The sequence below is a fragment of the Somniosus microcephalus genome, chromosome 9, assembly GCF_052327205.1.
Source record: "Somniosus microcephalus isolate GS21.2 chromosome 9, FLI_Smic_1.0, whole genome shotgun sequence".
NCBI classification, from domain to species: domain Eukaryota; kingdom Metazoa; phylum Chordata; class Chondrichthyes; order Squaliformes; family Somniosidae; genus Somniosus; species Somniosus microcephalus.
In genome coordinates, this window is record NC_140995.1 from 37489435 (window position 1) to 37512482 (window position 23048).

At 48.2% G+C, this 23048-nt stretch overlaps 1 protein-coding gene across 1 annotated transcript in view; it reads right to left on the reverse strand.

Moving 5' to 3' along the window:
* The window catches only part of col21a1 (collagen, type XXI, alpha 1), a 639396-nt gene that overhangs the window by 264260 nt on the left and 352088 nt on the right, over positions 1–23048 (reverse strand). The window contains exons 14-17 of the mRNA XM_085996520.1: positions 22492–22545; positions 22328–22381; positions 22181–22234; positions 9950–10003 (exon numbers count right to left, since the gene is read on the reverse strand). Coding sequence (XP_085852646.1) covers positions 9950–10003; positions 22181–22234; positions 22328–22381; positions 22492–22545 — 216 coding nt within the window. The remainder of the gene's footprint in view (positions 1–9949; positions 10004–22180; positions 22235–22327; positions 22382–22491; positions 22546–23048) is intronic.

Consider the following 23048-nt stretch of genomic DNA (forward strand, 5'->3'; position numbering starts at 1 on the left):
CAGCGGCAAAAGAAGCGTCAGCGCTGACGTCACCTGATGCGCACCTTGTTATAGGGTCAGGGAACGCGAAGCGCAGACTTAACAGGGCCCATTAATGGAAAATCTTTTTCTAGGCGGGATGTAGACACCAGCGGGGCTCATAGCCCGACAACGATCTCTCCCCTCCCGGTCCTGCCTCGGTCGGCAAGATCGTGGCCTCTGTTTTAAAAAAAACATTAAATACATCTGAATAATGCTTTTAAATTTGTCCTCTGGCATTTCTCAAATAATTTTGAAAACTGGTTAGCAGATGATAGAAGCTAGAGAAAAATATTCCTTTAGTACAGCTGACTGAAGGACATTGTTTGCATTCTGGGAATTTAGGTACACTGTGCAGGATTCATTCCTCCAATGATTACACAACAAATAAACAAGGCAGAACTCTTGTACTGCCTAGCATAGAATATAATTTTGTTATTCATTGTCTATGTATTAAATAGCTTTAAAGAGGGTACAGAAGAGATTTACTAGAATGGTTCCAGGGATGAGGGATTACAGTTATGTGGATAGTCTGGAGAAGCTGGGGCTGTTCTCCTTAAAGGGAAGGCTATAAGATTTGATAGGAGTGTTTAATATCATGAAGGGTTTAGACAGAGTAAATAAAGAGAAACTGTTTCCAATGGCTGAAGGGTCGATAACCAGACGGCACAGGTTTAAGGAGATTGGCAAAAGAACCAGAGGCGACAGGAGGAAAAATCTTTTTATACAATGAGCGGTTAGTATTTAGAATGCACTGCCTGATAGGGTGGTGGATACAGACTCAATAGCAGCTTTCAAGAGGGAAGTGGATAAGTACTTGAAGGAGAAAAAATTGCAGGGAGTGGGACCAATTGGATTGTTCTTTAAAAAAACGATTTCTTCCTGAATTTAAGGAAAAAATCTTCCCGAACTTTCCCATTGTTTTCTTAGCAAAAATCTGGTCTGGAAATGCACATCTGTGATGTCAGTATGTTCGTTGTATGCTATGCGTGCCATGGTGGCATCATGGATTTGATGCGTGTGCCCCTTTGGATCAGATTTTCGCAAGGAAAAGAAAGGAGGGCTGTGCAATTTGGATTTTTTTTTAAGGGGATCTGGATCATTTTTAGGTACTGCTCCAAGGACAATAGTCTTTGTACTGCAGCCTTTTACGTCTTTCATTCCTAGTTACTTATAGAGGAAGGACATCAGTGCACTGACACAGTTACTACGTTGATCGTCCCCTGATGACTGAGGTCGTTAATCGAAGCCTGACTCGGGTCACACACGAGGCATTGTTTACTAAAAGCAAGATCGCAACTGTTCCTTTCTGCACAATTCTTCAATAAATATTATTATTCCACTATCATAGTGGCAGATAAGTGTTTGGAGCCACAAAAATAAACAACTTTACTTTGAATTTAAAAAGCTATTCAGGTGTTAAATGATCATCAGATGATGGCCCCCCATATAAGTAGTGGCCATGATCTAAGTGAATTACTGTAGGATTTCCTTTGGCCTGATTGTACTTATCTTTCAGATTTCTTGAGTTTTAGCATTGTTTGGAATAATTTTTTTTTACCTGATTTTCACAGAATTTATCCCGGTTTTAAGGGCTCAATTTTTATCATGTGATTTTCTCCTAAAAATGAAAACTGAAACAAAACAACAACAACTTGTATTTATATAGCACCTTTAATGTAGTAAAATGTCCCAAGGTGTTTCACAGGCATATTATAAGACAAAAAATTTGACACCGAGCCACATAAGGAGAAATTAGGGCAGATGACCAAAAGCTTGGTCAAAGAAGTAGGTTTTAAGGAGCATCTTAAAGGAGGAAAGAGAGGTAGAGAGGCGGAGAGGTTGAGGGAGGGAATTCCAGAGCTTAGGGCCTAGGCAACAGAAGGCACGGCCACCAATGGTTGAGCGATTACAATCAGGGATGCTCAAGAGGGCAGAATTAGAGGAGTGCAGATATCTTGGGGGTTGTGGGGCTGGAGGAGAATACAGAGTTAGGGAGGGGCGAGGCCATGGAGGGATTTGAAAACAAGGATGAGAATTTTAAAATCGAGGCATTGCTTAACTGGGAGCCAATGTAGGTCAGCGAGCATAGGGGTGATGGGTGAATGGGACTTGGTGCGAGTTAGGACACGGGCAGCCAAGTTTTGGATGACCTCAAGTTTACGTAGGGTAGAACGTGGGAGGCCAGCCAGGAGTATGTTGGAATAGTCAAGTCTAGAGGTAACAAAGGCATGGAAAAGCAAACAAAAAGCAATTAAAAACCCGGGCTTAAACATGGCAATTAAAAACTGAATTTAAAAGATCTTTAGTTATGTGCTGTGGTAAACCACTGTTATAGTTATCACTGTATATTGTTCTCACTGTTCTCACTGTCACATCACTACACGAGGTCGCCTCTTGTCGTACTGTTATACCTGGGCTGACCACCTCCGACTCCGCCCATTACCTGCCCAGGTATAAAGGTAGCTGACTGGCTAGTATTCCTCCCTGTTGGATCGGATCACCCACGAGGGTGGGCTCTGTTATTTAGCCAATAAAAACCTTCAGTTACGTTCTTAACTCGTCGCCTTTTATTGGACTAATTGATAGGCATATCAATTTTATTGACTAAATTTTAAAGATGTCTGATAATGAACAGCAACAGCAAGGAGCTCACCCAGCAGCACAGCAACAGCAGCCTCCAGACAACGGGCCACACCAGCCGGCTTGGCTGCAAGCCTTGAAACCACCATACCTGGATCTAAACCCACAGGCACCAAACTCAGCCAACGACTTCAAACACTGGCTGGACTGCTTCGAATCGTACCTGGAGGAAGCCGTCGTCCCTCAGAGATCCAAACTAAGAGTCCTGAAAGCCCAAGCGAGCCCGAGAGTATATACACTCATCCAGGACATGACTACGTGCGACGACGCCATCAACCTACTGAAACAGCAGTACCGGAGCCCGGTAAACTACATGTACACTAGGCATCTCTTAAGATCTCGCCAGCAACAGCCAGGAGAATCGATAGCTGAATTTTCACGAGCGCTGAGACAACTCGGCAGGAACTGTGACTTTAAAGCGGTGACGGCTACTGCGAACATGGAAGACAATGTCCGCGACGCCTTGGTGAGAGGCCTACGTTCCGACTACACACGGCAAAGACTGCTTGAAGCTAAGGACATAGACCTGGACAAGGCCGAAGCCCTCGCCCTCACCCTAGAGGCCACCCAGCAAGACCAGGAAGCGTTTGCCAGGTACTATTCGCGACCCTGGGACTCGGGCCAGACCCCCACCCCACCACCCTTCACAGCGCTGCCCCCGGGACCTACCTCAGCATCTGCATCACGGATCCGACCGGGCCCGCTAGCCCCGGTACCGGCCCCGACATCAGGCAACCCCGATCGGGCCGCTGGCTGCTTCTTTTGCGGCCAGGAGAAGCATCCGAGGTCGCGCTGCCCAGCCAAAAACTCGACCTGCAAAACCTGCCTCAAGAAAGGCCACTTCTCCAAGGCCTGCAGAAGCAAATCCTCAGAAGCCAGCAGTGCCTCATGCGAACCCTGGGGGCGGCCATCTTTGTGCGGGGCAGCCGAAGCCTGCAGAGCCTCATGGGAAAACCAGGGGCGGCCATCTTTGTGCGGGGCAGCCGAAGCCTGCAGAGCCTCATGGGAAAACCAGGGGCGGCCATCTTTGTGCGGGGCAGCCGAAGCCTGCAGAGCCTCATGGGAACAGCAGGGGCGGCCATCTTTGTGCGGGGCAAACGATTTAAACAGAGCCTCATGTGAACTACGGGGGCCGCCATCTTCGCCGCCATCTTGTCATGACAACGACGCGCTCACCTACACCCTAGCTTCCATGACCCTGGATCAAGCCCGCCCGCACCACCTGGCCAGCTCAATGATGGACATCAAAGTCAACGGCCACGCCACGACCTGCCTGTTCGACAGCGGAAGCACGGAGAGCTTCATCCACCCAGACACGGTGAGCCACTACTCCCTCCCCGTCCTGCCAACGCGCAGCCGCATCTCGATGGCATCGAGGTCGCACGCCACAGACATCAGCGGCTACTGTGTCGTGACATTGTCGGTTAAAGGGACAGAGTATAAAAATTTTAAACTCCTCGTACTCCCCCAGCTGTGCGCTGCCGTCATACTAGGGCTGGACTTCCAATCCCACCTCCAAAGTGTAACCCTAGCATACGGTGGACCCCTCCCCCCACTCACAGTCGACAACCAGCGAAAGTTAAACCGCCCACCGCGTAACACCTGCAGCCTATCCACCCTCAAGGTACCGCCACCTTCCCTGTTCGCTAACCTCACCCCCGACTGCAAACCTGTCGCTACTAAGAGCAGGCGGTACAGCGCTGGGGACAGAGCCTTCATTAGCTCTGAGGTGCAGCGACTCCTGAAAGAGGGCATTATTGAGGGGAGCAGCAGCCCCTGGCGTGCCCAGGTGGTGGTAGTCAAGACCGGTGACAAAAATCGCCTGGTTATCGACTACAGCCAGACCATAAACAGATACACCCAGCTGGACGCATACCCCCTCCCCCGCATATCGGACATGGTCAATGAGATTGCACAATACCGCGTATTCTCGACCATCGACCTCAAGTCGGCCTACCACCAACTCCCCATCAGCCCGGAGGACAGCCAGTACACCGCCTTCGAGGCGAATGGCCGCCTCTACCAATTCCTTAGGGTCCCCTTTGGTGTCACCAACGGGGTCTCGGTTTTCCAACGGGAGATGGACCGGATGGTTGACCAGAACGGACTACAGGCCACTTTCCCCTATCTCGATAACGTCACCATCTGCGGCCGCAACCGGCAGGACCATGACGTGAATCTGGAGAAATTCCTCCGTACGGCCCAACGGCTGAACCTCACCTACAATAAGGAGAAATGCGTGTTTAACACAGCGCGCCTTGCCATCCTTGGCTGTGTAGTAGAGAACGGAGTCATCGGCCCCGACCCCGAAAGAATGCGCCCCCTCATGGAGCTACCCCTCCCCCACTGTCCAAAAGCACTTAGGAGAACCCTGGGGCTTTTCGCCTACTATGCCCAATGGGTACCCAATTATGCGGACAAAGCCAGACCCCTCCTGAAAACCACATCCTTCCCCCTCACGGAAGAGGCGTGCGCGGCCTTCTCCCTCATTAAGGGAGACATAGCCAAGGCCACAATGCACGCAGTGGATGAGTCAATCCCCTTCCAAGTGGAGAGCGATGCATCCGACTTCGCCCTAGCCGCTACCCTTAACCAGGAGGGTAGGCCGGTAGCCTTCTTCTCAAGGACCCTACAGGGCCCCGAGACCCGACACTCGTCGGTCGAGAAGGAAGCCCAGGCAATTGTGGAGGCAGTACGGCGCTGGAGGCACTACTTGGCAGGCAAACGATTTACCCTCCTCACCGACCAACGCTCGGTTGCCTTCATGTTTAATAACAAGCTGAGGGGCAAGATCAAGAACGACAAAATCTTGAGGTGGAGAATCGAGCTTTCCACCTATGATTATGAGATCTTGTACCGGCCCGGTAAACTGAACGACCCCCCTGATGCTCTTTCACGCATTACATGCGCCAGCGCGCAAAGTGATAGACTTCAGACCCTCCACAATGACCTCTGCCACCCCGGAGTCACCAGACTCTACCATTTCATTAAGGCCCGCAACCTGCCATACTCCATCGAGGAGGTCAGGACCATGACCAGGAACTGCCAGATCTGTGCTGAGTGCAAACCGCACTTCTATAAGCCGGACAGAGCAAGCCTGATCAAGGCCACCCGCCCCTTCGAGCGTCTGAGCATCGACTTCAAGGGGCCCCTACCGTCATCCGACCGTAATGTGTACTTCCTCAACATCGTTGATGAGTACTCCCGTTTCCCCTTTGCCTTCCCCTGCCCAGACATGACCAGTAACACGGTCATTAAATGCCTGAACAAACTCTTCGCCTTGTTCGGGTTCCCGAACTATATACATAGTGACCGGGGCGCCTCCTTCATGAGCGAGGAACTCCGTCAGTTCCTATTGGAGAGGGGTATTGCAGCAAGCAGGACCACCAGCTACAACCCCCGAGGGAACGGCCAGGTGGAAAGAGAGAACGCGACGGTATGGAAGGCCACCCTCTTAGCCTTAAAGTCTAAGGGCCTCCCAAGCTCCCGCTGGCAAGAGGTCCTCCCGATTGCGCTGCACTCCATCCGGTCACTACTTTGCACTGCCATTAACACCACCCCCCATGCCCGAATGTTTGTCTTCCCCAGGAAGTCGACTACGGGAACCACCCTACCAACCTGGCTGACCTCTCCGGGACCCGTCTTGCTGCGAAAGCACGTGAGGGCCCATAAAACGGACCCCCTGGTCGAGAAGGTGAACCTCCTGCACGCCAACCCCCAGTACGCCTATGTGGCTTACCCAGACGGACGGGAGGACACTGTCTCCTTACGAGACCTCGCACCCTCACCCCCCCCTCCCAACCCCCCGAGTCCAGCCGAGGTAGACGGCATGCCGGAACCCCACGAGCCTTTGCCGACTACGCAGACACCAGCTTTAACACCGGATAATGTAACACCGCCGCTGCGACGATCGGAGAGGCTAACGAAGCCTCCGGACAGACTGACATACCAGAGCTGGTAATACACTTCACCCCGCCGGACTCTAATCTAAACAAGGGGTGAATGTGGTAAACCACTGTTATAGTTATCACTGTATATTGTTCTCACTGTTCTCACTGTCACATCACTACACGAGGTCGCCTCTTGTCGCACTGTTATACCTGGGCTGACCACCTCCGACTCCGCCCATTACCTGCCCAGGTATAAAGGTAGCTGACTGGCTAGTATTCCTCCCTGTTGGATCGGATCACCCACGAGGGTGGGCTCTGTTATTTAGCCAATAAAAACCTTCAGTTACGTTCTTAACTCGTCGCCTTTTATTGGACTAATTGATAGGCATATCATGTGCTATAACAATTTATGAACCATAAATATTTCCAACATTTTTAATGAAACAATTTAGCCTTCTGATGAAATTTGCTATCTAGTTCAATAGTGCAAAGTTGGCAAACTGATATGAAGGGAATCACCCACTCTAATATTACAATATTTCCTGGTGTTTGTAGGCATTAACTTAAGTATTTATGCATAACATACAAGGCAATGGGATAGAAATGCTCACACCATTGTTAGCAATGGCATCTGATAGTAATTTATTTCTACAATAGCTCAAAAGCAAAGATCATCCTGTGATTTACAACTTCAAATCATTGGCTCTAGCAATTGGTAGTGCTACAACTGAAGGTCATTCGCCTTCAGATGGGCCTTTCCTTTGTTCCAGGCACAAGTGAGGATAACTCTGTGCCTAAAAGGACTAACAGGATCCAGTCTTACAATGCTCTATAGTCATGATTTGTGCACCTGGATTAAACTAAGGTAATATTATTTTTGACCAAATGAAAAGAACCAGAGGAACAAAGGAGAATGGAAAATAGTATAATACCATATTAAATGATCATGTGCCATAAATTCTAGAAAGATAAATGTCATATTAATGTTCAATTATTGTACGCATTAAAATCCAGGGAATGATTGTTTGTAAGAGTGCTCACTAAGATTTTATAATGAGATTTCAAGTGTAAAGATACAAAAATATAATACACTTCTACATGAATTAAGAATTGCTTATCAACCACTAAACTATTTGTTTATATAGAACTAGCTGGAGTGCCCAGCGGTGCCGAGGGTTTTTTGAGGGCAGGTTGTTGTTGGAAGAGAGAGAGAGAGAGACTGGGGGGAGAAGAGAGAGACTGGGGGGGAGAGAGCGACTGGGGGGAAGGGGGGGAGAGAGCGACTGGGGGGAAGAGAGAGAGAGAGAGACTGGGGGGGAGAGAGAGACTGGGGGGAGAGAGCGACTGGGGGGAAGAGAGAGAGAGAGAGACTGGGGGAGAAGAGAGAGACGGGGGGGAGAGAGCGACTGGGGGAAGGGGGGGAGAGAGAGACTGGGGGAAAGAGAGAGAGAGAGAGAGACTGGGGGGAGAGAGAGACTGGGGAGGAGAGAGCGACTGGGGGAAGAGAGAGAGAGAGAGACTGGGGGAGAAGAGAGAGACGGGGGAGAGAGCGACTGGGGGGAAGGGGGGGAGAGAGAGACTGGGGGAAAGAGAGAGAGCGAGAGAGACTGGGGGGGAGAGAGAGACTGGGGGGGAGAGAGCGACTGGGGAAGAGAGAGAGAGAGACTGGGGGGAGAGAGAGAGAGAGGGAAAGAGAGAGGGGCAGAGAGAGAGAGAGCGCGAGAGACTGGGGGGGAGAAGAGAGAGATGGGGGGGAAGAGAGAGAGAGAGGCTGCTGGATTTAGTTGGGGATTAGCCTGGAGAGAGAGTGGAGGAAGGAGTGCCTCAGGCCTGGCCCGATGGACCCCTGTGAAGGAAGGAAGGAAGGAGGAAGGCGAGCTCTCCCTCCCTGTCCCACCCCCTCACTCGTTCCCTCCCTCACCCTCTCTCTCCCTGCCCCGTCTCTCCCTGCTTTACTCTCTCTCCCTCCCTCCCCTCTCCTCTCCCTCCCTGCCCCTCTCCTCACCCCTCTCCCTCCCTCCCTCCCCTCTCCCTCCCTCCCTCCCTCCTCCCCTCTCCCTCCCTCCCCTGTCTCTCCCTCCTTTCCGGTACCAGAACGGAGTTAGTCCGACATCGGGAGGCCGGGGGCCCATCGCTCCGAAGCGAGCCCGGGGTTCCTCATCGTTAACGCGGCGGGCCTTTGGACCCGGTTGGCCGGGCGGCAGGCGAACGCCTTTCGCTGCGGTGGGGGGGAGAGAGAGACGCCGCCGCTCACCTGCTCGCTTCCCTCTTCCCCCGGGCTTTCGGGCTGCGCGGGGAAGAGAGAGAGAGAGAGACTGGGGGGGGGAGAGTGAGACGCCACCGGTTGCCAGGGTAACCCTCCTCCCTCCCCCCCCCCTCCTGAGCGGCTACAAGCTGTGAGAGAGGCTCGGGCCCGGTTACCGGGGTAACCCTCCTTCCCCGCCCTCCTGAGCGGCTACAGGCTGTGAGAGAGGCCCGGGCCCGGTTGCCGGGGAAAACCTTCTTCCCCCCACCCCCGCCCTCCTGAGGGGCTACAGGCTGTGAGAGAGGCCCAGGCCCGGGCCCGGTTGCCGGGGAAACCCTTCCCCACCTCAACTCGCTCCCAAAATCCCCTCCACACACACACAAAGTGGGAAAAATAAATCAAGAGTTAGGAATGAAGATGGCCGCCACCGGGGAAACCCTTCCCCACCTCAACTCACTCCCAAAATCCCCTCCACACACACACAAAGTGGGAAAAATAAATCAAGAGTTAGGAATCAAGATGGTCGCCACTCACCTCAGCTCAGAAGGATTAGGCCCGCCCACACACGCAATGAAATGCCCCCCGTGATGCACTGATTGGTCAACCATCAAGTTAATCCCCTGTACGATTGGTCAACCATCACGTCACTCAACGCTAATGAGCGGAATGTTGCCGTTTTTTAAAACTTTTTTGTATACTGTCTGAACAATTTTTGTCTGACAAAAAAGTAAATATGCCTATTAGAGTCCCCTAATGATAAGCTTTCTTTTGATATAACATATGTGTAGGTACGCTCTATAACTTTTGATTGTATAGCTGGACAGACAGAAAAACAGACAGAAAGACAGATGGACCAACCGTTTTATATATATATAGATAGAAGATAGATAGATATAGATTATTATAATTAAGACTTATGGGGGGGTTAAAATTGGTCTTTGGTGGTAGTGCCAAAATGGGCAATAATAAACCGGTAGCTCACTTTACCCCTAGCCTGAAAATTAGACAGAGTGTAAAACATGCTGACGATTCATTATCACCCGGTTTGCACTACTGCTGAAGGCCCATTTTACCCCTATGGCATCTGAGGAAAGAAGCAGTACAGTATATCTATGAGTTGAATTTCTAATTAGTATGTCTTAAATGTACTTACAGGCCGTCCTGCCATTCCATCCGATCCTGGGAGACCAACCTTTCCAGGTTCTCCCTAAAAAATAAGAAACACAAGGTTATTTTTGAAATGTTTTTCATGATTTCTTTACAGGACCTTTAACAATATAATCCAAACCAGTTGCCACATAGGATTACCCCTTCACCAAAGCAAAATAAAGTGAGAATATTAAATAATTAATATTATATGCATCAGTAGCAAGCCACAATCTTCGGAACTTTTTACTCCATAATTATTTTCTGATGCTATATTGGTTATTGAAAGTTATTTGGTTTGGAAAAGGTGTATTTTATCAGTAGTGGTCAATAATAGTGTAAAATGCCAACTGCTGCATTGTCTGAGATCTGCTCAGTAAATACAGATTGTCGACCAAACCTGGGATCCTCTAGTCAGTATGGTTTAGCACTACATCACATATTAGGCCAGATTTTGCTGTCAAAATGGCTAATGGCATTATCTATACACAAATGGTACAGCAACTTCAGGCGAGGGGCAGATGCGCGGTTGAAAGTTGCTGTCCGAGTTGCTCCACTTTGCTGGTAGCTTCGCAAAAGCGCCATCTCATTGTCTGTCTCACCATTGAAATGCATTGAATGGCCTAAAGTTTCTGTATTTTTGTAATAGGTACGAACAGAGGCTATAAAGCACGAGAGGAGTGGCGGAGAGCAGAGGCCATAAAGCGCGAGAGGAATGGCGGAGAGCAGAGGCCATAAAGCGCGAGAGGAATGGCAGAGAGCAGAGGCCATAAAGGGTGGGAGAAGCGGCGGAGAACAGAGGCCTAATTGAATGGCCTAAAGTTTCTGTATTTGTTTAGTAGGTACGAACAGAGGCCATAAAGCGTGGGAGGAGCGGCAAGCAGAGGCCATAAAGCGCAAGAGGAGCGGAGAGCAGGGGCCATAAAGCGCGAGAGGCGTGGTGGAGAGCAGAGGCCACAAAGGGTGGGAAAAGCGGCGGAGAACAGAGGCCATAAAGCGCAGGAGAACTGGCCGAGAGCAGAGGCCATAAAGCGCGAGAGGAGTGGCGGAGAGCAGAGGCCACAAAGGTTGGGAAAAGCGGCGGAGAACAGAGGCCATAAAGCGCAGGAGAACTGGCGGAGAGCAGAGGCCATAAAGCGCGAGAGGAGTGGCGGAGAGCAGAGGCCACAAAGGGTGGGAAAAGCGGCGGAGAACAGAGGCCATAAAGCGCAGGAGAACTGGCGGAGAGCAGAGGCCATAAAGCGCGAGAGGAGTGGCGGAGAGCAGAAGCCATAAAGGGTGGGAGAAGCAGCGGAGAACAGGGGCCATAAAGCATGGGAGGAGTGGCGGAGAGCAGAGGCTTGTTTGTGACACAGGGAAGAGTCTGAAAAAAAATTCTACATCTGAAAAAGTGACGTCAGATAAGTGGTGGAGTCTGAGGAGCTACAGCTAAGTAATTAATTTATTTCATAACTAAGTCAAGTGTACAATTTATTATATAATTAAGTTTAGTGGTTTAATTAACGAATCAGATCTAGGTGGATAAAATTTAAATGAACTAAATAGAGGATAACATTAAAGGGTTCTGAATTTTCATTAAATTAAAATCTGACATATATAAATAATAAATAAGAGTTAAGTAAATAACAAAATAAAGGAGCTAATAAACAAATAAACAAGGAGCAGAGTAGAGTAAAAGTGCAGGAATCGGAGCAGTTTAAAAAGAAACCCCTAATTTTAATTAAATAATTAAATAAACAAAACAAGGTTATATAGGGATGGCTGTGTAGGTGGTGTGCCTCAACTGCAGCATGTGGGAGTTTGTGGAGAGTATTGCGATCCCAGACAACCACATCTGCAGTAGGTGTCTGCAACTCAAACTTCAGCTCAGATTGGAAGGCAGCAAACGTAACCTCGCTATTCAAGAAAGGAGGGAGAAGAAAAAGAGAAGGAAAGACTTGCATTTATATAGCGCCTTTCACGACCACCGGATATCGCAAAGCACTTTACAGCCAATGAAGTACTTTTGAAGTGGAGTCACTGTTGTAATGTGGGAATAAAAGAGGGAACTATAGACCAGTTAGCCTGACATCAGTAGCAGGGAAAATGCAAGAATCTATTAGGGACGTTGTAGAAATTGTCTCTGGCCAGTCAGAAGTATCTGGGCTGCTCCAGAGCCCCGTGCGGTTTCGAATCGCTCCCCTTTTCTTGGTTCTGACTGCCAGACTTATTCAGTAGCGATGTAGACAAAATAAGACTCGTGGTTGGGTGCAAAGAAGACCAGTATTTATTGAAATAAAAGGAAATAAATTGAAAATAATCAATGCAGCACACCTATGCTAAATACAGCACTATTACTCAAATACAGTACACTTATGCTTACTACAGCACTCTTTTGCTTAGTAGAACACTATTTTTCTTAATACAGCACTTTTACCTAGTGCAGCACACTTTTACTTAATACAGCACTTCTACCTAGTGCAGCACTCTTTTACTTAATACAGGAGGAGAAAACAGACACAACGAGGGAAAATTGACTAAAATTACAATTTTAACAAAAATTCCCCTTAACTCCCACCCCTAATACCTATCTAGGTTGCCTTGTGATGGGTCAGAAAATCTATGCTCACCAGTGAAACGTCTGCTCCGTGCCCCTGCGGTCTGTATTCTTCACCGCCCCGAAGTAGAGATACCCCAGTATTTCAAAGTAACTGCTGGTATTCCACTTCTTTTGGGCGGGCTCACTTAGCTGTTCTTCTGTAGGCAGAGCACGGAGATGAGGCGGCAGAGAGAGAGAGAATGGCTTCCCGAGAGGCTATCTATATACCCCAATTGGGAGCCGTAATCTTCGCGCCCAAATCCGGATGTATCTGGGCTATACAAAAGGGAATCGATCTGTCTCCATTGACTGTGATGGGTTTCAATGTATTACCCCATTTGTTTAAACTGGTATTCACTCAGTTTAAATGTCTTACTGATATCTCAAGTGCTGGACAAATGAATAGCCAATAGCACTAAGTGGTTTGTAAACAAACCCATTGTCAGCCCAACCGCAATTGATTGACAGCTTTAAGTACTTAAGCCTTTGTCAACATTATAGAGGGTTCTGTAAACAAACAACCCCTTTGTCCTGCGGTTTGAAACTTCCTGAACTGCAGTTGATTGACAGTCTCAAGTACTTCATGCATTTCGCACAGGCTGGTGTTTTTTTCCAAATCCTTTGCAGACACACAAGCAGGCTGTCCTTTTGTCTCCTGCCACGAGGTCTGACAGCCATTTTTTGATGCCCTGGATTTTTAAGGTATTCCACCCAGGTTTTCTTTAATCAAAAAAAAGTCTTCGGAGCTGTAGAGATTTTCAAAATTCTTGCGAAACCTTACAACGTGGTAACAGTGCACTTAGAAATTCATAATGATTGGGCGTAGTCAATGCGAATTTATGAAAGGGAGATCGTGTTTGACAAATCTGTTAGAGTTTTTTGAGGTTGTAACTAGCAGGGTAGATAAGGGGTAACCAGTGGCTGTAGCGTATTTGGATATTACATAAAATTAGGGCTGATGGGATTGGGGGTAATATATTAGCGTGGATTGAAGATTGGTTAATGGACAGGAAACAGAGAGTAGGAATAAACAGGTCATTTCAGGTTGGTAAGTTGTAACTAGTGGGGTACCGCAAGAATCGCTGCTTGGGCCTCAGCTATTTACAATCTATATCAATGACTTAGATGAGGGGACTGAATGTAATGTACCCCAGTTTCTCTAGTCTCTCCATGTAACTGAAGTCTTTCATCGCAGGTACTAATGTAGTAAATCTGCTCTGCACCCTCCCTCAGGTTTTGACATCCTTCCTAAAGTTTGGTGCCCAGAATTGGACACAATACTCCAGCTGGAGTCTAACCGGTGGTTTATAAAGGTTTAGCATAACTTCCTTGCTTTGTACTCTATGGGCTCGAATTTCCAAGCCCCGTGGAGGCGGGTTTGGAGGCGGGAGCGGGGGGAAAATTGCAGAATCGGGGGGCACGAACCCTTCCCGCCCCCAACCCACCTCCATGCCCGTTTCCCAGGAGGCGGGTACCCGACCTGTGCTGGGAGCTGCCTCCCCGAGGCGGGAAGCGGATTAGTGCCAACTAACTGCCTGTTAACAGGTAGTTAACAGGCAGTTTTTGGCCTAATCCCTATTTTTAGCCCTGAAGTGTGGGCTGCCCGACGGCTCCAAACCACGCCAAGTTAGCAAGGCGGGCTGAAGGGCTTGGAGGGTTCGAGATGTCCTGTGTTCAGGTGAGTGATGGGTGCATGAGTGCAGAGGTAAGTGTGTTTGGTGTGTGTAAAGTGTTTAAATAAGTTTTACTTATCTTTGCTTACTAATGCAGGCTTCCTTCCTTCAGGTCTCAGGAGTCCCTCATCTCACCGGCACAGAAAGCAGAATGGCCGCGAGCTGTCAAAAGCTGCAGCATTCTGCTTTCTGTTCTGGAGAGATTTCTAACTGAGTCTGTGGAGAAGGACTCAAGTTAGAAGTCAGATTGTCAGTGTTTGACAGCTTCACAGAGCTGTCAAACGCTGATATTTCATCTGTTAAAAGCTCTTGACAGATAAAATGTCAATCCCTGACGTCACCTATAACCGGGTGTCCCTTAATTGATGAGCTCAACAAGGTCAATCAAGGGAAAAATCTCGTGGGTTGGCCACAAATCGATGGAGGCGGGACTACAACCCATAAAAGTGGGAGTCCCGCCTCCATCATGTCCCCATTGACAAAATCCAGCCCTATGCCTCTATTTATAAAGCCAAGGATCCCATATGCTTTTTTAACAGCCTTGTCACCTCCAGGTCTCTCTGTTCCTGCACACCCATTAAAACAACAAAATCTGGCCCATTATCTTTACCGACTAGGCCATTATGGGCAAGGCTGAAAGAGTCTGAAGTGATCTTTCAGGCTTTCACTAAATACATTTCACCAGCTCTCAGCCAAACACCTGGACGAAGCACTACACAGTGGATTAAACATTCTTGATATCTCCATTGCACTCTCTTTAACTCTCCCTTCATGAAAATAATATTTGATAAATTAACACAGCGAGGTATTCTAATTGTTTTCCTACCGAATCCCCAACATTTGTCATTCTTCAAATTAATTATAATCTTAAAGCTCAGCAACAGCATTTTATAGCTGTTGTAAATTTACTATAAGCAGATCAAGTTTTGGCTACTTCTCACTATGTAACCCTTTTGTATAACAACCTAATACTCCTTTACAGTTGTGGTTACAGCTTTATGACTTACTTACTGCAGCCAATTGAAGTTGAAGAAAATGGAACTAAAAATGGGGAGAGATAGAAAACGGGCTGCCTATTCGCTATCACCCGTTTTAAACTATCACACAAAGTAAAAATTAACCCCAACTAGAGATGATAGTAATATTATAATGTTGCAATATTTATCAGATAAGGAATAATTGCTGACTTCTGCTTCTCTTCCATGCCAAAAAGCACATGAGGCAACCCATTTCTTACACTGCTTTACATCTGACAGATGGTGCTCTGGGCTGTTTCCATAACATAGTCCCTTTTTATAGGGACAGGTCGTTAGTCTGACTCACAACTCCCTACCAGATGGCTAGATGCAATGGGACATCCCATTGAATGCAAGTACCTCCACTGGGTATCAACTCAGCTTTGGTCTGCTGATCGCCAGGGCTACAATGGGGGTGGGGGCACTCCGCTCCTATCGGACGCGAGTAGCCCCGCTGGATGTCAACTCAGCTTTGGTCTGCTGATCGCCAGGGCTACAATGAGGGTGGGGGCACTCCGCTCCTATCGGACGTGAGTACCCCCGCTGGATGTCAACTCAGCTTTGGTCTGCTGATCGCCAGGGCTACAATGGGGATGGGGGCACTCTGCTCCTATCGGACGTGAGTACCCCCGCTGGATTTCAACCCAGTACTCTTGTCTCTGCTCACCATCTGGTTTTTGGGTCAAACCCATGGCCTTTTGACTCAGAAGCAGAACTGCTATCACTGAGCTAAGGCTCATCACAGATTTAACGGCAGGGCCTGATTTGCATGTGAGGCCTCGTATTCCCGCCTGCCGCCAGCCAGATTGAGAGGTGGGTAGGCCTGCAGATGCGAGGGGTCAGTCTGAGGGTGTTGGGGGGCTCTGCATTCGGCGTCGGGGATCGCGGGAGGGGGGTCGGCATTTGGCATCATGGGTCGGCATCGGGGTTCGTGGGGGGGTGGTGGTCGGCCGGAGATCGGCAGAGGGGTGGTAGGCTGGAGATCGGCAGGGGGGTGGTCGGCCGGGGATCGGGGATATGGAGAATCGGCATGCGAGGGGTCGGCTGGAGCATCAGTGGGGGGGAGAGTGGATCGGGGCTGGCCACCGGAGGATTGTGGCCGGCCTCAGCATCATTGGTGATGGGGGAGGGGGGGAGGAGGCCTCATGGTGGGGATCGGAAGCCTGGGAAGACAACTGGAGGCCTCGTGAGGGGCTATCCCATTATGGGGGGTGGGTTAGGCAGGGACCCTGGATCCAGGAGCTAGATATAAAGCCACTTACCTCTTCGATGCAGTAGTCCCTGCCTCGGTTTAACTGCCAGGTTTCACGGATTGTGAGAAACCCGTCCACAGGCAGTTAAATTCAAAATGGAGGGGGAAAAGAGGCTTCCAGCCTCATTACAATATTTAAATTAAGGTAACACCCCCTGGCAGCGGGTTGGCTGCCCGCCCCCCCATCCCACCTCCAGCAAAACCAGAAGTGGGCGGGTTGGAGGCGGGATCAGGTCGGGAATCCCATTTTTAACAACTTAACTGCCCCCACGCTACAAACCCACCCGTTTTTTTAGGGGAAAATTCCGGCCAATGTGTTCACAATTACACCAGACATAACAGACAGAAAAAACCTTTCGCCATGGTGTTTGGTTCACAAATCATTTATTTCATTGCTGTTTGTGGGACCATGCTGTTGGATCCGTGGTTCAGTGGATATGCTGTTATTAAATAATCACACAGATGCTGTACATTAACAATAAACAGGTCTTTACTGGAGGAGGGTAGTCTCAAGACTGGGGGTACAGAGGCATGCGCAAAGCTTATATACAGGTGTAGTCACTGCCGGTACTACAGTATACAGGAGCTGTAAAAGTAGTTCTGACTTAAAGGCACATACATTACAATTCCTCCCCTTTTAGATTAGTAGTACCCCTAATTTTCAAATAACAATTAACATTTCAACATGTACATTAAACAACAAAAGTCCATTTATAGATTCAGTCTTTGGGGCGGCTTCCTGACCCTTTCGGGATAGCGCCTTTCCGGAGGTTCTTGTTCTTGGTGCAGAGGCGATTCTGACCCCTTTTCATCGGGTAGTTCATCGGGTTCCACTGCTACTGGGTCTGAGGTAGATGCTACCGGTATGTCTGGTTCATCCCCAGGTACTCGAGACATGGGGTTGATGCGTTCCTGTGACGCTAAGATCTGATCGACGTGGCGTCTCACAATGTTCTCCCCGACATCCACTGTGAACATTAATGGCCCTTGCCTTGTACATATCGTTCCGGGTTGCAATTTCTCTGTTCGATAGTCACGGGACAAGACCGGTTGCCCTACATTGAAGCTCCTTGTCGGCTTCTCATTGATGTGCTGGAATTGTTTGTCCTCAACATTTCTTCGCACATTTGGTCTGAGCAAGTCCAGACGGGATCTCAACCTTCGGTTAAAGAACATCATGGCTGGGGTCTGGTTGGTAACTGCATGTGTCGCGTTTCGGTAGGCTAATAAGAAATTGTCCATCTTATGCTGTAGTGGAATTTCATCATCGCACATGGCCTTTATCGCCTTCTTAAAGGTTTGTACGAACCTCTCAGCCAATCCATTTGTGGCTGGATGATACGGGGCGGATGTGTAATGCCTTACCCCATTCCTTCTCATAAATTTTTGGAACTCGTCAGACACAAACTGTGGTCCATTATCAGAGCAAATCTGCTCTGGCAAACCATTTCTGGCAAATATGGTCCGTAGGACTGCAATCGTTTTCTCTGTAGTGGTTGAAGACATTTTTATCACCTCAGGCCACTTTGAATGAGCATCCACTGCTATTAAGAACATTGAGTCCATGAATGGACCAGCGAAATCAATATGCACCCGTTGCCATGGAGAGGAGGGCCACTCCCATGGGTGTAAAGGGGCATGTGGTGGTGCATTTTGGACCTTCTGGCATCCTAAGCAGCTCTTAGTTAGGTCTTCGATTTGTTGATCGATTCCCGGCCACCACACATAAGCCCTAGCAAGGCTTTTCATTTTCACTCCCCCCAGATGACCTTCATGTAGCTCATTTAGCACTCTCTCCCTTAACTTGGGTGGAATCACCACTCTGGATCCACACATCACTGTCCCCTGGCATACTGACAGCTGTTCTCTTCTGGATGAGAATGCTGGCAACACTGAGTCGCCATGAGTTGGCCATCCCCTCACCATCAATTCACATACCCGAGACAGCGTCGGATCATTGCGGGTCTCCTTCTCTATATCCGCGTTCGTTACTGGCAATCGTTCAATTATTGACGAATAAAATATCTCGATAGGGTCCACTGCTGGTGCTTCCTCCACAGTAGGCAGTGGCAGGCGCGATAGCCCATCAGCGTTCCCATGCTGTTTCGTGCCTTTATATTCTATTTCATATTGATTTGCCCCTAGAAACAGGGACCATTTTTGTAACCGCTGTGCAGTCGTCACTGGAACGCCCTTCTTAGGATTAAAGATGGAGACAAGTGGTTGGTGGTCAGTCAGCAAGGTGAACTTCTGCCCATGCAGATAGTGGTTGAATTTTTTTACTCCCCATACTAGGCTGAGGGCCTCCCTGTCAATCTGGGCGTAGTTGCGCTCAGCTGAGGTTAGTGACTGAGACGCAAAGGCTACTGGCCTATCCAACCCGTCAGGGAATTTGTGCGACAGCACCGCTCCAATACCATAGGGTGATGCATCACATGCCAAACGAATTGGTAGTGCTGGGTTGAAATGGGCCAACACCTCTTTTGATGTGATCAATTCTTTACACTTCTGGAAAGCTCGTCTACGTTCGTCATCCCACTTCCATGGTACCCCTGTTTGCAGTAGGGTGTTCAGTGGGTGTAATACCGTGGACAAATTTGGTAAGAACTTGTGGTAGTAGTTTACCAGCCCGAGGAACGACCTCAGTTGTGACACATTTTCCGGTGCTGGAGCCTTGACTACTGCCTCAATCTTGTCAGGGGACTTATGTAACCCCTCTTCATCGATGACGTGGCCACAATACGAGATCTGTTTCTGGAAAAACTCGCACTTGTGGCGATTAGCTCGTAGCCCATACTCCTTTAATCTGGTGAGCACCTTCTCCAAGTTGGCGAGGTGATCACCGTCATTTTTGCCCGTGACCAAGATATCGCCCAAATAACACTGGGTCCCTGGAATCCCTTGCAGGACCTGATCCATCGCCCTTTGCCAGATAGCCGGAGCCGAGGCTACTCCAAACACCAGCCGGTTGTATTGATAGAGACCTTTATGAGTGTTGATCGTAAGATATTGTTTCGAAGCTTCTTCTACCTCCATTTGCAAGTACGCCTGGGCTAGATCAATTTTGGTGAAGCGTTTACCTCCAGATAGCGAGGCGAAAATATCCTCAATTCGTGGAAGCGGATATTGTACCATGTGAAGGACTGGGTTCACTGTCACCTTAAAATCCCCACAGACGCGGACCTTCTTTGGTTCCCCAGGCGTATTACTCAACGACCTCTTCATTACAGGAACGATGGGTGTAGCCCACTCGCTCCAGTCCACTTTGGACAGTACTCCTGAACGTTCCAACCCTTCCAGCTCTGCTTCAACAGCTGGTCTGATCGCATAAGGCACTGATCTGGCCTTCAGAAACTTTGGGCTTGCATTTTCCTCTATTTCAATCGTTGCTGTTATTCCTTTTAGTGTTCCTAGTCCCTCCTGGAACACTTATTTTGCGTCAGTTAGCATTTTTGACAGTCGTCCAGGTGTGACGTCGTCATCCTTTTTGGCCTCAACCTTCAGTGCCTGTATGGAATGCCAATCTAATTGTATCTTCCGGATCCATTCACGTCCTAGCAGTGGTGGTCCTCCATCTGGCAATACATATATATCCATTTTAGGTATTTCCTGGCCTTTATATGTCACTTTCACCCTTATTTTTCCTTTGGGGTAGACTTTTTGCCCCGTATACGTCTTCAAGACAATCTCTGTAGCTTTCAAGGGTATGTGTGAAAATAGCCGCTTGTAGTCTCTTTGATTTATAACTGTTAGCGCTGACCCTGTGTCCAATTCCATTTTCACTTAGACTCCGTCTATCTTGAGTGTAACCCAGATAGTCTGGTGATCCTCCATTTCTGTTACCTTATGTCGTTTCAGACAACCCAGCTCCTTGATTCCGGAGTCTGTGTCACTTTTCTGTTCGTCTGAACCACTGTCCATCACCTGGTGTACCTTTTTGTACTTCTCCTGTGGAGATTTCTTACTGTTGGTTTTCTTCCCAGACCTGCAGACTCTTGCTATGTGTCCTGCTTTCCCACACTGTCTGCACACTTGGTCCTTGAACCAACAATCTTTCTGGTCATGTGTTGCTCTGCCGCAGCGATAGCACTTCCCTGTTCCATAGGACATTTCATTGGTGCCATATTCTTGCGGTCTCCGTTGTATCTCTGCAGCGCCCCTTGCGGCTGCTTCGTGTGATACTGCCATACTGAAAGCTTTGTCCAGCGTAAGGTCCTTTTCTGATAGAAGCCGTTTCTGGGTTCCTTCACTTTGTAGCCCACACACAAACTTGTCCCTTAACGTATCTGCTAGTCCCGCTCCAAACTGGCAGTGTTTCGATAGCTTGCGCAGTTCCGTTAGGTACTCAGCATTGCTTTCATCTTTGTGTTGGTTCCTTTTATGGAACTTAAATCATTCTGCTATCAGCAGCGGTGTGGGGTTTAAGTGGTCCTGTAGGATTTCTACTATGCTTTCAAAATTCTTGTTTACCGGCTTCTCTGGGGTTATTAGATTTCGGAGTAACCCATAAGTTTTTGCACCCATGGAATTTAACAGAACCAGTGCTTTATTAGCATCTGGCACTTCATTCGCCCTGCAGTACACCTCAATACGTTCCACATATGTCGCCCAATCTTCGACTTCATTGTCGAACGTAGAGATACTGCCACTCTTCGGCATCCTTGGGTGTGAGTTAACTGTCAAAAATGGCACCTCCCGCGCTTCCCCTTCTTCTCCGCTGGCACAAAATGGCATCTCCCGCGCTTTCCTTCCTTCCTGCGCTCGCCCTTCTCCTCCGCTGCGGCTTCTAAAAATGGCGTCTCCCGCGCTCTTTCTTCTTCTCCGCGGCTCAATGGCGTCTCCTGCGCTCCCCTTTCTTCGCCCCACGGACCCTGTTCAGCCCGTGAACCCTGGCTGTGCTCTGCGCGTTCTTCTTTTTATATTTTTCGACGCCGCTCAGTCTAGAACCCGGCTGTTTCTCTACCCTCTCTCTCTGCGGTTTGTTTTCTTTTTCTCGACGCCGCTCGGTGTTCAACCCCCGGCTGCGCCCTGTGCTCTTCACCCTCTGTCTTACCCCGTCGACGCTGCTCGGCTTTCTCTCCGCCGTCGGTCGGCTCCAGCCGCCGCTGCTCGGGAAGGGTCTGCGCTGGACCTGTCATCGGTCTCTTGCTGCTCGTCGTGGCTGGGGAACCAAGCCCGGCTCTCCACAGCCTCCCCTGCGAAGTTCAATCTCTGCCTGACTGCTGGGCAGTTGCTCGTGGTCGACGCCCGTGTTCCTGGCCTTGACTATTTTTTTTATTTTTTTATGTTGCAGGTAGATTCGAATCGACACTCGTCGCCACTGTTGGATCCATGGTTCAGTGGATATGCTGTTATTAAATAATCACACGGATGCTGTACATTAACAATAAACAGGTCTTTACTGGAGGAGGGTAGTCTCAAGACTGGGGGTACAGAGGCATGCGCAAAGCTTATATACAGGTGTGGTCACTGCCGGTACTACAGTATACAGGAGCTGTAAAAGTAGTTCTGGCTTAAAGGCACATACACTACACATGCTGTGCACAAATTGGCTGCATGTTAACCTGCATAACAACAGTAACTACACTTCAAAAGTAATTCATTGGTCGTGCAGTGTTCAGTGATGTGTGAAAGGTGTTATATAAATGCAAGTTCTTTCTTTCTCTGTGATACAATAAATGGGGTATAGGGATAGAAACGAATTACAAACTTCACAAACCTTTGTGCCAGGAATTCCAGGTAAGCCATTTTTTCCACTTCCACCTTGATGTCCCTATGAAGTAAAACAATGTTATTGCAATTGTATTACTGTGTACACTTTACGCTGATAAATTTCAGCATCAAACATTTGTTCATTTAAACTTACAGGAGGTCCACGTAATCCAGGATAACCATGAGAACCTTTGTCACCTATTGCACCCTTGAACAAAAAATGGTATTAAAATCAGTTTTAAATATTTAATTCTATATTTTTGAAGCAATAGGTTAAAAGTTTTTATCTTAAAAAATGTTAAATGATTTCACATGTACCTTTTTACCCTCGAAACCATGCAGGCCTGGTTGTCCTTTGAAACCTGTAGGACCCTGAAATGCAAATAAAATGTGTAGTATTCAACAAGAAATGTGTCTGATAATAAAATAACAGTTCTCAACAATAAAATTACAAGATCACTCGATAGGAGTTGTTCCTTTGCAGAGCATCATTAAATAGGCCTCTTCAGGTCTGCAGTATATACTTTTATTGACAAAAGATTCTATTCCATTCTGATTAAGTATGTAATTATATGTAGAATTCAAAGGACTTAAATGTTTTCAACTACAACAGCAGGCCGTCATTAATAAACAGAGTGCAGCTAATAAATGTCCTGGAATGTTTATTGATGTCCAGAAGGCTTGTGTGTAATTATTTATTGGTAGTTAACACTGGCAGACATTGCAGCTACAGTAACTGAATATATTTGGAAAAAATACTCAATCTCCTTTGCATTACTGGCTAGGATGGGTGGGGGAGGGAAATCTGCCTCTAAGCAATAGATTGTCTCTAAATGGTGCCAACTTAAGTGGATCTGTATATTATGGTACTGTGT